The sequence below is a fragment of the Sorex araneus genome, chromosome 3, assembly GCF_027595985.1.
Source record: "Sorex araneus isolate mSorAra2 chromosome 3, mSorAra2.pri, whole genome shotgun sequence".
NCBI lineage: Eukaryota > Metazoa > Chordata > Mammalia > Eulipotyphla > Soricidae > Sorex > Sorex araneus.
Genome location: NC_073304.1, coordinates 26687311 through 26704241, shown reverse-complemented (window position 1 = coordinate 26704241; position 16931 = coordinate 26687311). Strand labels below are relative to the sequence as shown.

Genomic DNA, 16931 nt, shown 5'->3' with positions numbered 1-16931 from the left:
AACTCCTCTGGTCCAAACTTATTTGCGATGGCCTTGAAATCAAAGCTCTTGTCCTAGGGGGGCTGGAGCGATAGCATGGCGGGTAGGGTGTTTGCCTTGCACGCAGCCTACCCGGGTTCGATTCCCAGCATCCCATATAGTCCCCTGAGCACCGCCAGGGGTAATTCCTGAGTGCAGAGCCAGGAGTAACCCCTGAGCATTGCCGGATGTGACCCAAAAAGCAAAAAAAAAAAAAAAAAAAGCTCTTGTTTTTCCTACCCTTCCAACATAACTGGTCTGGTTACCCATGTTGCTCAGAATCCTTTTGGGCGACTCAGTGAACTATGACGAATATCAGTCTGGCAAAGACTTTACAGACGATCCAGTCCTTTCCCTGATTACACATTCCCAGCAGCTCAGGCAGAGCCATTTTGTTTCATAGGTCGTGTCACCAGTGAACTCCGAGGTCAGTTCTTCCCCTAGACTGCAAAAGCCACAAACTTAACCACTCTGTTGTGCGTCCATTGAGAGTCTCCGTGCAACGTTCCCTTTCATGCTCTGCTCCCTTTGTAGTTCTCCCTTTCAGGGCAGAGAACAGAGCGAGGCTGTTCTCTAATGCTGAGAATAGAAACATCGGTGCCGGCCTGCCCTTTGCATCCTCACCTGCAGCCCCCAACCTCACTGCCGTGGTCCCAGCCAGCACCATCCATTTGTCTGCCAAGCCTCTTACTCGCCTGCCCGGTTGGCCGTGAGAGCTGAGCTCCTCCATCTGCCTGCTGGCTGCTTATCTGGGACACAGGAATTACGGGGAAGAAGTGCCTGCCGTGTGAGAGGAGCCTCGGTGTTCCCTGGAAGCCCCCTGCAGCTGAGGTGGCAGCACGGACGTGCCCGGTGTGCCCAGAACCTCCTACCCTTACTCGCTTTTGGGGTCAGCAAGCTGAGTGCTCTGTGCTACCAGGGAGCAGCAAGCAGAGAACAGTGAGGCCAGGGCTGCAGCAAGTGGAGGAAGTTCTCTTCTGCCCGGACTGACGGGCCACGTCAGGCCCACTCACCCGTGAGGATCACCCTCTTTTAGGACCCTCCAGGCACACCGGCCGCCCATCTCCTGGGCCCCACCTACCACCCACCCCTCCTCTCCTTTTTAGGAACCAAACCCCTGGTTTGAAGAGCATGGTAGGTTCCCATAGCAATGGGCCTTTTCGCTGTTTCCATGGCAACCAACACCCAGACCATTTAGTTGCTACTCAACTGACAGCTTTAAGTGAAAAGGATTCAGCTTAGAATGGGAGGGCTAGGCCAGGGGATTTTCTTCCTAGAAAAAGACACAACCACCCCAAATGACTGAACTCTACTAAAGACTCAGGCAGTTGTCTGTGGGGGATGGAGGCCTTTCTACCTTAAGTCACACAATACTGCCTCTCTCTCTCTCTCTCTCTCACACACACACACACACACACACACACACACACACACACACACATCTCAATCGAGTCTCCCCTGTTCTATCTCATTCCCAAAGGAAAGAACACTTGTCCAAAGAGACAATCACGGCCACATTCTCACACAGAATCCTTTCCTGGGACAATGCTCTTTTCTTCCGTGAATGAATGGTGAATGGATTGCTGTCTCCACCCTGTCACTGAAGTGTGATTTGCTCATCTGGGTTATCTGACATGAATGGCCAACCCCAGCTCATCTCCCCTTAGCCGCAGCCTCTCCTTTGTCAAGTCCCTCATCTGCGTCTAGTCGCTTTTCCAAAGTCCGTGATTGTTCTCAGAGACTCTTATTATCCTTCAAGCAGCACTCCAACCATGCACTGAACCAGCCTGAGGAGGGACCTCAGGATCTCTTGAGCATCCTGTGGGAAGCCCAGAAGATAAATAACCAACTCAAACTTTAAAACCAAACAGACAAGGTTGGCAACTACTCCACGGTCATTGTTTTCATTAAAGATTTGACTAAGTACCAGGACTGTCCCTCACAGAATCCCAAACCAGGGACCTTTTGCATGCGGTTCTCTTTATTAGGAGGCCAGGCATGCCCTCCCCTGATTTCTAATGACTGAAAGTGGGATTATTTTCTGCCCTGAGAGGAGTTGGATGTGAGCCTCTGCAGCCTGCTCGGTGGACTAGAAAAGCAGGAGACTGTCATTAGAAAGAGCATGACCTTTAGTACACAGCCCAACACACAGCGCTTCCCCATGTTTTAATGACTTGAGGGGCACCTAGGAACCGTCTGTACAAAAGACGACCTTTCAGACTAATCCCCCACAGGAACCCTACCTCGCTCACGGCTGCAGAGAGCACGGAGCACACGGGGGCTGGTAAACAGAAGCTGTGGCATCCCACCGAACCAACGGGCTCGACTGCATCTCTCCACTAACACGTAAGGCAGAAGTACAAAAGGCAGGGCAGGTAGCGGCCAGCCTCAGAGAAAGCCAGGGACACGAGAGAAGAGCGAGCCACAGACCCGCGGGAACAGAGCCTTTCCCAGACACCTCCAAAAATTCCATGCAGAAGAGAACCTCATTTTCCTGAGGTGGCACATCAGAATGAACCTCTGTCTTTCCTGCTATTTCTAGATGAGGCATGTCTGCCTGTCCCCCAGACTGATGGCAAACACTGAAGAACGGGTACTACTTGCCAGAACCACTCTAAATGTTTTGCATCGTGATCTCAATTCCTCACAGCCTTCCTACTACGAAACGCGTCCAAGAGACAAGGAGTGGCTCAAGAATTGAATGATCACGCTGGTAGTTCTGAGTACAAGTCAGGGTCCAACTACTGGCGGGCTGAAGGCAGAGCGCAGCTAATCGTGCCCTCTGGAATCCACACAAGTCTGACTCGGGCAGGGGAAGCCAGTGGGCTGTCTGGTGTGGGAGGGTAACAAAAGATCATGGCTAAGAGGACAGTGCTTGAACGAGTGCTGGAACTAACTAGCGACCGGACTGTTGCTAACTTTTCTCTGATCTATTGCTGTCCCCTGGTGGTTTTCCTGGGAAATTTTACAAGCCAAAGAACTCTGAGGGTTCTAGTGAAATTAGTGGATGAAAGATTTGAACTTACTTGCTGCCGAAGCACGCCAACATAAGCCTTGGGGTGGGGGAAATCACATTACCCAACTTACTTGTGAACCCCTGTGGAGGTTAGTGGTGGAACAATACTATTCCGATTCAAAACATGGCAAAATATATGCCCCATCACTATGCTTGTATTTCAGCATTAGGATACACCAAAGTTTAAGTTAGCTCTTAACTTGCTACAACTTCATACTTCATTTTTAAACTTCTAGGCTTTTTCTGCATTGGAAAGTTTCCAGAGATTTCAGCTCGTACCCCATACTCCCACCCTCCCAATACGGTTTCCCTAACCTTTCAGTAGTTTTCCAATGAGGTGATTCTTGCTTTTGTGTTTTTTCCCCCCAAGTTTGTTAGGTATATTAGACTGTGCAAAACAGTTATTTCAGATTGATGTGGTCTAACAGGGCACAGGAGAGAAAAGGGCATTCCTAGAAATATTTTTTGGGTTTTTTTTGAGGGGGTAGGGGTACACCTATCTGTGTTCTGGGCTCACTCCTGGCTCTGCACTCAGGGATCACTTCCTATGGGGCTTGGGGGGACCTGACAGAGTGCAGGGGACCAAATCCAGGTCGGCCACATGCAAGACAAGTGCCCTCCCTGCTGTACTATTGGACCCAACCGGAAGAGTCACTTTGTGCTGCACTGCAGGGAGCCTGGCTGCGTATCCCCCATGGTTCTGGAGGACTCGCTCTGCCTGGAAGGAGGAAGCACAGACTCCAGGCACCCAGAGCGGCCATAGCGATGGTTGTGCTTTTCTTTAATAAAAAAGAAGCAAGCCTCTGTTAATCAAATGCTGCGTTTAATGAAACCCCCAAAGACAGAAAAAGGAGAGGAGAGACCATGAGGACCAGTCATCCAAGGAGGAGTTTCTGTCCGGGGGGCCCCCCATCCCTCCCCGGCGCTGCGGGTGGGCACTGGGGAACAAGGCGCTGCCGGTGAAGCCCTGGAGCTGGAGCGGAGGCGCCTGGTCTCGCTGGTCTCCGGGAAGCACTGCCAGAGGAGCAACTTGCAGATGTTGGATCCCAGCTCTGACGTCTGTGGTTCATCTTCTGCTGTGCGGGTCGATAAACCCAGCATCCCTCAGCTGCTTCGCTTGGGTCCTGTCGTGCAGGACCCTCCTTATTCCAACAGCCGAATACACGGAGGACAATTAATCAATCCCTCCAGTCTCACTCCTTAACTTTCCCTCAATCTCTCTGTAAAAAATATTCCAAGGATAATCAACCATCTGAGCTTCTCAGGAAACGGAGTCGTAGATGCTTTTTGGAGGCTGAGCATCAAAGAACAGCAGTCTATAGAGATTCCTTTTACCTTCTAGCACTGATTAGGGAATTTTTTTTTTCTTCTTTTTTTCAGATGGTGCCAGGGATTGAACCCTAGCCCTCACACATGCAAGGCAAGCGCTCTACTGCTGAACTACATCTCATAGGTTCCAACACTGATTTAGTTTAGGCTTGATTTTTTTTTTCTCCCCTCCCTCCCTGGGCTCTCTCATACCCAGACAGGCAGATTGGCATCGTGCGGCTCTAGGAATCAATCTGTACTGGGATTTCCCAGCAGAAAAGACTCTGGTGTTTGTCATCCTGAAGTTCCCACTTCACCACCAGTTTTATCTGGAGCAAGAGAAAAACGGGAGAAAATAAAATTAGGACCTCGCTTCATCCCAGACTTGAATTAATTTTGAATCCCAGATGTAAGTTAGCAAACTCCCTAACATCCTTCACATTTTTCTTCTTTTTTCTCTTCGTTTTAATTCTGAGTCCTAGATGTAAGTGGTAACACACTAACGAAATACCTAACATTCTTCACACTTTTCTTAAATCCATCCACATAATGACAGGCACAGGGGATATAAAGTAAACCAAATGACTACTTTAGTGTTTTAGCAGCACCACCACATACTAACCTAGTTAAATGATCAAATACAGGTTATAAAGATTTGCGCTGTGTATGTGTGGTGCTGGGAATTAAACCCAAGGCCTCACACACACCAGGCACATGCTCTACTGCCCAGTCCCATTCCCAGACTCTACAGGACCTTTTTCCCCTTCTTAGATCAATGACACCTGAAAGAAATCTCACACAGAAAATGATTTCACATCCAAGCAATTTCTTTTTGTGAAACAGATCCAGCCTTTTGCCCATCTCTAACCATGAAGAGCAGCATGTAGAAGGTAGATTCTTAGGTTATTCCTAAGAAAACTTATCAGCTAGAAATATCAAACTCCTTGTGGGTCCAAAGTCTATGGCTGTGTGGAGAACGTTAGGAACAAGAACTCTGTGTAGCAATGAGGTTCAGTTGGCTTCCTCAAGTTTTCCGGGACCACAAAGCTAATTAGAGATGTGTGCTGTGACTTCACTCGTGACTTTTCACTCATGCTGAGTCATCCCCGCTAGCTGTTTCTGTTCACCAGCTCTGTACCAGGTCTTATTTGTGAACTTTAGTTGACTTCTTTATCAGTCGCTTCCCTTCTACCCGCCAGTGTTTCTTCATAAGGAAACGTTTGGGTGAAGGTGATATCCGGTTTTTCAAAACTCGTTTGATAAGTTTTTCAAGACTACTACCCATTAGCTTTTGTTTCATTTAGTGTTTAAATTAAGCTGTGTTTTTTTTTTTGCTTTTTGGGTCACACCCAGCGATGCTCAGGGGTTACTCCTGGCTTTGCACTCAGAAATTACTCCTGGCGGTGCTTGGGGGACCATATGGGATGCCGGGGATCGAACCCGGGTCGGCCTTGTGCAAGGCAAACGCCCTACCCGCTGTGCTATCGCTCCGGCCCCTAAATTAAGCTGTTCTGCAAATGAACTGTAATTCCCTTGGCAAGCAATAGCTTACCAGATTAAAGTGCCTGATACGTATCAGAACCTCACCAGTCACTCTACACAAGTACCCGAGGCTCAGAAATGCCCACAACTGCACAGATAACTCCACAAATTAATCTACAGATCTGTGTCTGACCCTTAGAGTCTCTTAGGCAGAGTTCTTGTGCTAAACAACTCTATTAGCATGTTCTTGAATTACCTGCCATTTCAAAAAACCAGAAATGGTCAGGTTGCTCCTGGGTTCTACTTGATTTCTTTTCAAAGAAGTGGAGTTCTTGGGCTGGAGCAATAGCACAGCGGGTCGGGTGTCTGCCTTGCACACGGCCAACCCGGGTTTGATCTCAGCATTCCATATGGTCCCCTGAGCACAGCCAAGAGTAATTCCTGAGTGCAGAACCAGGAGTAAACCCTGGGTGTGAGAAAGGAAGGAAGGAAGGAAGGAAGGAAGGAAGGAAGGAAGGAAGGAAGGAAGGAAGGAAGGAAGGAAGGAAGGAAGGAAGGAAGGAAGGAAGGAAGGAAGGAAGGAAGGAAGGAAGGAAGGAAGGAAGGAAGGAAGGAAGGAAGGAAGGAAGGAAGGAAGGAAGGAAGGGAGCTCTTGTCTTTATGGGGGGGGGCGGAAGAAAAGAATTGACTCCGTTTACCTTCCTTGGTTCTTATCAAGACCCCTGTCTTCAATACAAGCCTATTTTAGTAGGCTTTGTCTCAAGTGCTGGTGGAAAAGGCAGCAGGTGTAACAGGTTGGGGCAATGGGCAGCAGGAAGAAGAACAGCCCAGGTGCTAACAGACTCCTGGTATCCAGCTAACAGACTGATGGGGAAGCCAGGATCTCCTGAAGGCAGTGCTAAGATATGATGATATCTCGAAATATCTCAATCACGAGACCTGGGTTTACCTCCAGGCTATATTCAGAGCAGAGTCAACTCTGGTCATGCCGAGGATGCAGGGGCCCCAATTACTTTATCTGGAAATCTGGGCTACCACCTCCACCCAGGGTGGCCACGCGTATAGTCCCTTGAGGAAGGACGGGGTGAGGGCTTGAGAAATTCATCACGAGGCACTGCCACTGCCTGTGAATGTTCAGGATGGATGTGCACTGGCTGGCAGCGCGTGCCCGGTCAATGCATGACGGCCCTGGACTTCTCACTGGACCAGATCACAAGGGGTTTGATTTGTGGCCTGAAACATTGGCCCCAGGCAAGACTGCTAGCCCGTCCCGAAAAAACCTAAAAAACTGGACATTGGTTTGGCCTCCTTGTGGAGGAGAATTCTTTCAGGCATCCATTTCCAGAGTATGGGGTTTCATCCACATGAAAGCTTTGCTCTGGTGATAACCTTCCTCTACAATCAGCTGGTCCAGATTTTCCAAAACTTTTCCAGCTGCCTTTGCATCCACACTTGCAGAGTCCTGGGCGCTTTCACATTACACAATTACACAATGAATAAAATGATTCCTGAATTGTTTAAAACAGCGATTTTCAGCCTTTTAACGCCAATAGTCTGGCACTGAAAAACACGGCCTTAAACACAGCAAAACTTCAGCCTCAGAGTGAGGTCAGACTTTTCTCTAGTTAAATGCTATTTAAGTGTCATAATAGAATCCAGAGACTATATTTTTAACTTTAAAATTCTAGGCTCTGGGGCCACAGTGATAGCACAGTGAGTAGGGTGCTTGCCTTGCATGTGGCAGACCAGGGTTTGATCCCAGGCACCCCATATGGTTTCCCCGCCTATCAGAAGTAATCCTTGAGCACAAGACCAGGAGTCAGTCCTGAGCACTGCCAGGTATGGTACCCCCAGCCCCAAAAAAACAGAGCAAAAAATAATAATTCTAGCATCTTCAGAATTGACTTCTTGATACAAGTGACCTATTATAACACCGAGAGAGAGAGACAGAGAGAGAGACAGAGAGAAAGAGAGGTGTATGCACATATACACATGTGTATGCACGTATACACATGTGTGATACTGAGGAGTAAACCAGGGCCTCACACATGCAACTCTACCACTGAGCTACTTCCCCAGACTGTTATCGTGGTTTTTGGTGCTAGAGTCTATAGCACAAGCAAGGAAGACCTCAAACTTTTTTTTTTTTTTTGGCCTTTTGGGTCACACCTGGGAATGCACAGGGGTTACTCCTGGCTCTGCACTCAGGAATTACTCCTGGCGGTGCTCAGGGGACCATGTTGGATGCTGCAAATCGAACCTGGGTCAGCCTCGTGCAAGGCAAATGCCCTCCCCGCTGTTCTATCGATCCAGCCCCGAAGACCTCAAACTTTGAGCTGAATATTTTGAAGGGACTTTTCCCTTGTCTAAGAGGGAGCAGCAGAATTATGCTCAGCTTCCTTCTAGCCTGACCAGCCTGTAGAGGGTTGGTTTTGTCCTCCTTGGAGCATACTTGGGGAATCCTGTCCTGGGTAGCAGCTCAGAGCTGCCCATCTCCAGCAGCAGGTCCGAGGGGACTGTCAGGCTGACCAGGGCCAAGTGTCTCCTCGGGTCTGCTTCTGTTCTGGAGGTGGGGGTGGGCTGGGGACTGCTGACCTCAGAGTGAAGGCCATGAGGGGCTCTAGCTTTTCTTCCAACACAGCAAACAAACCTGCTTCTCTCAGATCACCGGGCTAAGGAACGCGCTTCTGTCCGGTTTCTAATCCCAATTATCAGACTAATACAAGCCCTTCTCAAATTTTTGATAGTCCCCCTGCTTCCAATTCAGTTGATCCTTTAAACGCTTCCATTGTTTTGTTCTTCAAGGTCCACGCTCTGGTGGAAGGGGACATGCTTGATTTCCCACTCCACTAGCCCTTAATCACTGTGTTTCCACGTCAATCTCTCCCCTGGCCTCTTACTGGCAACATCAGCAGTGGACTGTGTATGCTTAGGGGACAGGATGAACAAAACTGTTTGCGATTCAATCAAGCACAAGGGAAAATGGTGCTAACGAAAGAGGCAATACATAAGATAAGTGAGGCTCTAGACGGTAATAAGCAACAGTAAGGTCACTAGGTCAGTGGAGTTTGGGGACTGCAAGGCATGACTGTATTGTATATTAAAAAGGCATCATTAGGGGGTTGGAGCGTTAGCACAGCAGATAGGGCGTTTGCCTTGCACACAGCAGACCCAGGTTCGATTCTCAGCATCCCATATGGTCCCCTGAGCACCGCTAGGGGTGCAGAGCCAGGAGTAAGCCCTGTGCATCGCTGGGTGTGACCCAAAAAAAGCAATAAATAAATAAAATAAAATGGCATAATTAGGTCCTGGCTAACCATTGAGCTAAGACAAAGGACAAAGGGGCACAATGAAAATGATCTGCCCTATCCCTCATGGTTCCTAATCCTCCAACTTCCCCCCCTCCCCCCAGGCTTCTCTCCTGCATCATACAGATGACGGACTCCTCCCATCTCTGTTCCTTGGCTCCCCCACCTCCAAACTTTTTATATAATCACATGGCCTCCAAGTGTCCTCAGCAGCAGCGTGACTTACAGAGGGGTATTCGCTCTTCACTGGCAGTTTATTAAGGTAGCTGTAGGTCTGGCCCTTCTGGATGGGACAGGTAATTCCACTCTTACAACCGTTGGGCTCAGGAATGGGAAAGGGAATTGCCACGCCCAGCAGGATACCATGCACCAAAGCTGTGCTATTCTGAGAATCCGTATCTAAGAGATAAAAGAATAGAAAATCAGCAAAGCGAAGGAAATAGACTCTTTCCAAACGCTAAATAAAAAAAAAAATTCAAATATATTCTTAAGCGTGGCATGAATATAATAGAAAATCATAAAATCATACCTCTTAAATCCTAGGCTATTTTTCCTTACAGTTATGCTTAGTGCCTCTGCGAATGCTCAGGCAAGAATTCACTTCCATACTTCAAAAATGACTAAATTGCGCCCCGCCCCAAAATTATAATAAAAGCAATCAGTGGGGATTGTTTTCTTTGCTCTTACTGTCTTTCAGGTTCTTAGGAGAATCGAAGCTACCTGGGTAGTAATCACATATAACAAGATAACTGACTTGTGACATAAACTTTCTCTTTCCTATCTATACTTCAGTCCACATGTACTGTGATTCATAAGGAGTTTTAGTGGATGAGGGCCTGGGCATGAAGCTCAAGTCTTCAAGCACATGCCTTGCATGTGCAAAGGTCCTGGACTCGATTTCCAGCACCTTCTGCTCCCTCCCACCCAGCTGGTCTCCACAACAATAAAAGTGTTAGTGAACTGATCTCTGGGTTCTAAAACAGCTTGCCCATAGGATTTGATTATAAATCAATAAGGGCTGGAATATGAAAAGAGGAAAGATTTCATATACATGCCAAGGGCAATAACAATAGTGAAATATGTTTACTTTTGGGGCTAGAGAGATAGTACAGCAGGCAGGGCTTATATTACACACAGTCAACCCAGGCTCAATTCCTGGCATTCCATGTGGACCCTCGAACACCACCAGGAGTAATTTCTGGGGTGCCGAGCAGGAGAAACTCCTGAGCATCGCCAGGTGTGCCCCTCAACCCCACCTAAAAAGGGGGATGTTAACATCTTCAAATAGCATAAATTAGAAAAAAGTACATTTCTTTGTAACCTCTACACTTACTGTAACAAGATAATCAGAAAGAATAAGTATAATAAAATGGGGGGGGGGAGGTAAACAGTGTTACAAATCTTAGGGAATTCTTAAGATGCACTCTTGGTTTTATTATTTATTTATTTATTTATTTATTTATTTTTGGTGGGGGAGAACAAGTTAGTTTCCTTTTGAAGGTAAAGTTTTGGTTTGGAACTAAGAACAATTCTAGTATTTAGAGTTGTCTGTGGGTAAAAAACCAGAGAGGAGGGCTAGAGAGGTAGTACAAGGATGACTGACAGCCTGCAGCTGAGGCAGGTTCAAACCCTCCACACCACACGTGATGCCCGAAACACTGCCAGGAGTGACCCCGGAGGAGAGCCAGATATAGTCCCAAACTCCATAAGGAGTGGCCCCCACCCCACTGACTAAAACAAAACACAAATCCACTGCAAGAACGAGAGATGCCGGGACTGGAACGATAGCACAGTGGGTAGGGCGTTTGCCTTGCACGCAGCAGACCCGGGTTTGATTCCCAGCATCCCATATGGTCCCCCGAGCATTGCCAGGAGTAATTCCTGAGTGCAGAGCCAGGAGTAAGCCCTGAGCATTGCCGGGTGTGACCCAAAAAGCAAAAAAAAAAAAAAAAAAAAAAAAAAATGAGATGCCTTGAAGATTTTGTATTACTATCTAGTTTCATGGGCTAGGATTCTAATTCATAAAGGAAAGATTCAAGGTAGATGCCTTTCCTAGAAATAAAGTTTTTCATTTGTCTAGATTCATGGGGATTATGAGGTGATGAGCTAGTACAAGGAAAAAACAGTTTCAATAATAATTCCTCAAGTTGAAGAAGCAAGCTAAAAATCTTTGTCTTTTCTTCAGTCCCCACTGGGCCATGCACCTTTATTTTAATGCAGGATTTGGACTCAACAGCTGGAATTTAATAGCACTGTAGCACTGTCCATCGTTCATTGAGCGGGCACCAGTAACTTCTCCATTGTGAGATTTGTTACTGTTTTTGGCATATAGAATACGCCACGGGTAGCTTGCCAGGTCTGCTGTGCGGGCGGGATACAATCGGTAGCTTGCTGGGCTTTCTGAGAGGGACAAGAAATCGAACCCGGGTTGGCCGAGTGCAAGGCAAACGCCCTACCTGCTGGGCTATCGCTCTAGTCCAGCTGGAATTTAATATACTTTAAAATAACATTTTGAGGGCTGGAAAGATAATCCAGTGGTTAAGGTTCTTGCCTTGCAGTTACCCAACCTGGGTTTGATCCTTGGCACCCCACACAGTCTGACCCCTGGGGCCTGCCAGAAGTGATTCCTGAGCAAAGAATCAGGAGCAAAACCCCAGCACAGTTAAGTGTGGCCCCACAAAACAAACACAAACAACAAGGACCAAAAAACCCCAACATTTTGAAGGGGCTTCGAAGTCTATAGAAGTAGGGTCTTTTCTGGAACTCTGTAGTCTATAGCTAAAAGAACTCATGTTCCCATAAAAAACCTTTTGTACACCACGGGCCAAAATAGGACAGAAAAGTCCTCCATGTCTTCCCTTAACCTGGAAATACACGGAAATCTCCCTGGTGGTCTTTAGGGCATCTGGCCACCCTGGCCTCCAGGAAATAAGCATTTGGGGCTCCAGCAAGAGAAAGACACAAGGCACACGAATCTAAGCTTTGCACTGTGGGAGAGGAGGTCACAGAACACGGGACGGCTGCTCTCCCGACAAAACCCCACGCCGGCGATCTGCTTCATGTAACATTAGAAGAGCCACTTGTACTCACTGCTGGTGAAGGTGGCATTGACACTGTACGACTGTCCCTTGTGCAGTTTGCAGGGCTGGCTCGGACAGGGGCTCACGTTCACTTCCTTGATGAGTCCAGTCGCACTGCCTGTGGGAGACAAGAAATGAATGACCCACGAAGGTGCTCTGCTTGGCTAGTCAGGGTACACCTGTTCGCTGGCGCCTTTTCTGGGATGGAGTTAAAAGTCAGAATCTGGATCCACTTCCCTGATAAAATCATATCCTCTCAGTCAGCTGAAAGGCGGCCAGCTGGTTTCTCAACCAAGCATAAGAAACCACCTTTATATTAGATGATAGCCAGAGGCTGTCTTCACCAAAGATTAAACCACTACCAACAAAACTCTACAAACTACCTTTCAAGATCACTCCTGGTGGTGCTCAGCGGACCAGATGTGGTGCTGGGATCGAATCAGGGTGGCTGTGTGCAAGGCAAGTGCCTTAACCACTGTACTGCTGCTCCAGCCCCCATGACTATTATGGGAATTGGAAAAATAGCAAAAACAGTTAGACCATCCAGCCTTGGCTTTTGGAATGAGGCTCATTCCAGAAGCCTGATTGCTACCAATTAAGTGGGCTATGAAATTAAAGAGAAACCACTCTCTAGAGGAAAGAGCCCGAACAGACCAAGTCTGTTTCTGCCTCTAAAAGAGGAACTACACTGTAACCACTGTACAAGTGGGAATTATTTTCCTGTTATTTATCATGTTGTTTAAGGGAAGAAAGCTACGAGGTCTTACTCAAGAGTCAAGATATCTTGGCTTGGAAAAACAAGCAGTATCTCAATTTCTCAAAAAGCAAGATTATTTTTATTGAAACTTAGATGTGTGGCCAGACAGAGGGAAAAATGTGTGTTCAAGAGAGAACACAGGCGTCTCCAGAGTGGAAATAAGTAAGCAAAGAAGCATAGAGATAAGCAAGACGGTTAAGTGTTCAAAGGCGAGCGCGGTTGTGCAGAGGCTGCAGTATCTCAAAATCTTGACCGCGTCATTAGGACACTGATTTCCAAGTTCTTTGGAGAGGCTCTGGTCTTCAAAGATCCAATACAAGCTAAGGGCCCAAATTATACTCAACTTTAAATCAGGAAGCTTCCCACAAGACGAAAGCACAACTAACTGCACCCGATCTAAGTTTCTGTTCCCTGGCAGTCCTTACCTGAAGCAGGTTTCTATCCACGCTGGGAATAACTTTCTGGTGAATACCTCCAAGGTTGGAAAATGAGGGCCAGCCTTGGAAAGGCGCTCGGTAAAGAAGTAGTATTAACCTGACTTGCCAGTGTTGTTTCAGAGCAGTTAAAAAAAAAAATCAATTTATGCAGCTGGAAAGATAGTACAAAGGTAAGGCCACTTGCCTAGCAAGCGGTTATGGCCACAAATGGTTCGATTTCTGGCACTGCAGACGATCCCCTAGGCACCACCTAGACCAGCTCCTGAGCACAAAGCCAGGGACAGTCCCCAAATAAAACAAATTCGAGCTCTAATCAATGATCTACTGAAAATCAGTGGATCCATCTAAGCTTTCAAGGTCCAAATTCTACCTATTCTTTTCAAAACTGGCTCATGTTGGGGCTGGAGCAATAGCACAGCGGGTAGGGCGTTTGTCTTGCACACGGCCGACCCGGGTTCGATTCCCAGCATCCCATATGGTCCCTTGAGCACCGCCAGGAGTAATTTCTGAGTGCAGAGCCAGGAGTAACCCCTGTGCATTGCCGGGTGTGACCCAAAAAGCCAAAAAAACAAAAAGACTGGCTCATGTTCTAGTAGGAACTAGAGGTTGTTCTTACAGCTCCTCTGTCCAGCTTCTGGTTAACAAGAGGTTCTTGGGCTTCTAAAGTCAACAGAACAAACTTCTTAAAAATTAGCAAACATTGCAAAATGCATTTGGTTTCATTTCTCACTTGAGAAAATGAAGAGAAGAATGAGAAAAGAGTCACTCTGGGAGGAAAGGCGTAGAAAGTGGACCTCAAAAACCTTTTGATGTGGACACTTGAGTTGCTACATAGTATTTCCCAATTCAAAAGTAAATTAAAAATTTATAAGTGAAATATTCTTTTCCGTAAGATGTTTTTTCTTTTTATCTTTTTTTTTTTTTTTTTTGCTTTTTGGGTCACACCTGGAGATGCACAGGGGTCACTCCTGGCTCTGCACTCAGGAATCACCCCTGGCGGTGCTCAGGGGACCATATGGGATACTGGGAATCGAACCCGGGTCGGCCGCGTGCAAGGCAAATGCCCTACCCTTTGTGCTATCGCTCTAGTCCCCATAAGAATTTTTTTCCAAAAGGGCACACTCGCTTTTTTCAAATGAGCAGGGCAATTTTAGGATTTATATTTCTTTGTGCCTTTTTTTAAATGCTATCAGTATCATAATGTCACTTGAAATCCAAAGCATCTCATGAATCCCCATTATTTTCCTATTGCTTCCTCACTGTGTGATCTTGGGCCGGTTACTCTATGCCCTGTTTCCTTACCTGTAAAAGACTATAAAGACGAAATGAATTTGCACAGTTAACAGCATTTTCAGGTGTTGGTTATTAAGTTAAATATAGAGAAAGGCAGTAATCTGAGGTGGTAATAGCACATTTCCTAGTACCACGCTCACAGTTTGGTGGGATAGTGTTAAGTTTCAATAGATCAGCAGTTTTAAAGTTTTTCTTTCTTTCTTTTTTTTTTTTTTGCTTTTTGGGTCACACCTGGCGATGCACAGGGGTTACTCCTGGCTCTGCACTCAGGAATTACCCCTGGCCGTGCTCAGGGGACCACATGGGATGCTGGGATTTGAACCCGGGTCAGCCGCGTGCAAGGCAAACGCCCTACCCGCTGTGCTATCTCTCCAGTCCCCTTAAAGTTTTTCTTTTATGGGACACTCCCAATGGTGCAAAGGGAACCGCGCAGTGCTGGAAAAGATTTAGGGCTGCCTATCGAGTTATCTCAGTGGCCCAAAGCCAGTTGATTTCTTCCGCAATTAATTCTGTCCCCTAACCCATTTTAGTTTTGCCTCAAAAATTGTTTTTGGGGGGGGGGATGAAAAAAAATTGTTTTGATCACACAATGGCAAAAAAATTTATTCTCACATTAAAAAAAATGTTGGGGCTGGAGCAAGAGCACAGCACGTAGGGCGTCTGCATTGCACTATGGTCCCTTGAGCATTACCAGGAGTAATTCCTGAGCACAGAGCCAGGAGTAAGCCCTGTGTATCGCCGGTGTGACCCAAAAAGCAAAAAACAACAACACAAAAATAGTTGGTTTTGGGGCCATACCCGGAGGTGCTCAGGGCATACTCCTGGTAGGGGCTGGAGGGTGAGGGAGACCGTAAGTGGTGCTGGGCATTAAGCGCTAGTGGGTAGCATGTAAGGCAAGCATCCTGCCCACTGTACTATCTCTTCGGCCCTCTCGCATTTATTTTGCAAACAAATCTCTTTTTTGTTCAAGTTACAGTTACCTGATAATAAGTTGATAAAGTGTCAACTTATTCGGGTACTCTGTGTACTTTTGGTTGTAAGTTGTTTAACATCCTTGGGGTTCAATGACTGACTATAAAAGACCCCCACGTTTTCTTTTGGTTTACACATTTTACAACATCAGTTTCATCTTTTACTGATATTTACCCCCCCACCCCCGTCCTCTTCAAAAAAGCTCTAGCTCAAACACTAAATTCTGTAGATTTCACTGGACTTGGAACTTCTCTGCCCAGTTCCTTCACCGTCTCCCCCGACCCCGTCTTTCCTAATAAAGATTTCAAACTGTGTGGACTGTATGTCACAAAAAGCACGAGTTTACAGGAGGGAAAACTGATGCAGAATCATCGACAAACCCCCGCCGGAGGAAAACTGATTTGTCTTGGGGGGGGCGGGAAAGGGAAAAAAGAAAGACCCTCCTGGTGGCGAAGGAGAGAGGTCGTGCAAAACACAGGGCTTTGGGGGGCGTGGGGGGAGCAAGTGAACCCTCACCCCGCCACCCCGCGCTGCACCTGGCTGTCCGCGCCACAAACTTCAGGAAACTTCAGCAAAAGCCTCGCTCCAGGAGCGGCCCCGAGCCCGGTTCCGGGGACAGAGACCAAGTTGGGAAGCGGGTTTGCAGAGGGGCGGGCCTCGCCAGCTTCTCCCTGGGACCCACCCATCCGAACCCGAGCCGGGACGGAATCCCCGGCCACCGCGCGACCCGCCCCCGACCGCGTCCCGGGACCCCCGCGCGGGGCTTCTGGCGCGGGAACCTCGGGCGGGCTGGTCCCGGGCTTACCGCAGTCCTTGAAGTTCACCGGCTCAGCCAGCGCGGAGGCGAAGAGCCCCAGGAGCAGGAACGCGGCGGCCAGGGAACTCATGGCAACGGCAGGCGAGACGCAACTCCCCCAGGAAGGAAGATGCAGCCGCCCGGGTCACAAGATATATCCCGCCGGAGAGCCGGGTGGAGCCCGGTCAGGCGACCAGGCGTCAGCCAGCGGGGCACAGGCCCGCCCTCGCCCCGCCCCCGGGGCCGGGGAGGGACTGTTACTGGCCGGGCCCAAGCGCCCACTCTCTCCGCCCCTCGGATCGGGCCCACGGCTTCTCCATCTCCGCCCAGCCCTAACCCCCTTTGCTCTCCGCCAGGATTTTTGTGGAACTTTTGTTCCTCTTCCGCCTTGGGAGTGGTTGTAGCCAATCAAACGCCTTCTCTGCCGGCACCGCCCAATAGGCGTGTTGGGGGCGGGGACTCAC

The 16931-nt window shown here is 48.0% G+C and overlaps 1 protein-coding gene across 2 annotated transcripts; it reads right to left on the bottom strand.

The window, feature by feature from the left end:
- Window positions 1-3838: 3838 nt before the first annotated feature.
- On the bottom strand, window positions 3839-16817 carry NPC2 (NPC intracellular cholesterol transporter 2). Of its 2 annotated transcripts, XM_055131042.1 has the most exons (5): window positions 16477-16817; window positions 12223-12330; window positions 9359-9531; window positions 4556-4671; window positions 3839-4158 (listed from the first exon to the last, which is right to left on the bottom strand). In XM_055131042.1, exons 1-4 carry the CDS (start codon window positions 16556-16558, stop codon window positions 4585-4587), a joined length of 450 nt encoding a protein of 149 aa, XP_054987017.1. In that variant the 5' UTR covers window positions 16559-16817; the 3' UTR covers window positions 3839-4158; window positions 4556-4584. The 2 variants fall into 2 exon arrangements, with proteins under 2 accessions (XP_054987017.1, XP_004612341.1); XM_004612284.2 differs by having other exon boundaries at window positions 3839-4671; window positions 16477-16816.
- Window positions 16818-16931: the final 114 nt, after the last annotated feature.

Excerpts from the sequence above, each read along its gene's own strand:
- NPC2 (XM_055131042.1), bottom strand. The coding sequence starts at position 16,558 with ATGAGTTCCCTGGCCGCCGCGTTCCTGCTCCTGGGGCTCTTCGCCTCC. Across the intron at positions 12,331-16,476 it reads GGTGAACTTCAAGGACTGCG|GCAGTGCGACTGGACTCATC; the intron begins GTAAGCCCGGGA and ends TGTCTCCCACAG. Across the intron at positions 4,672-9,358 it reads TGAAGAGCGAATACCCCTCT|ATAAAACTGGTGGTGAAGTG; the intron begins GTAAGTCACGCT and ends CTCTTGCTCCAG.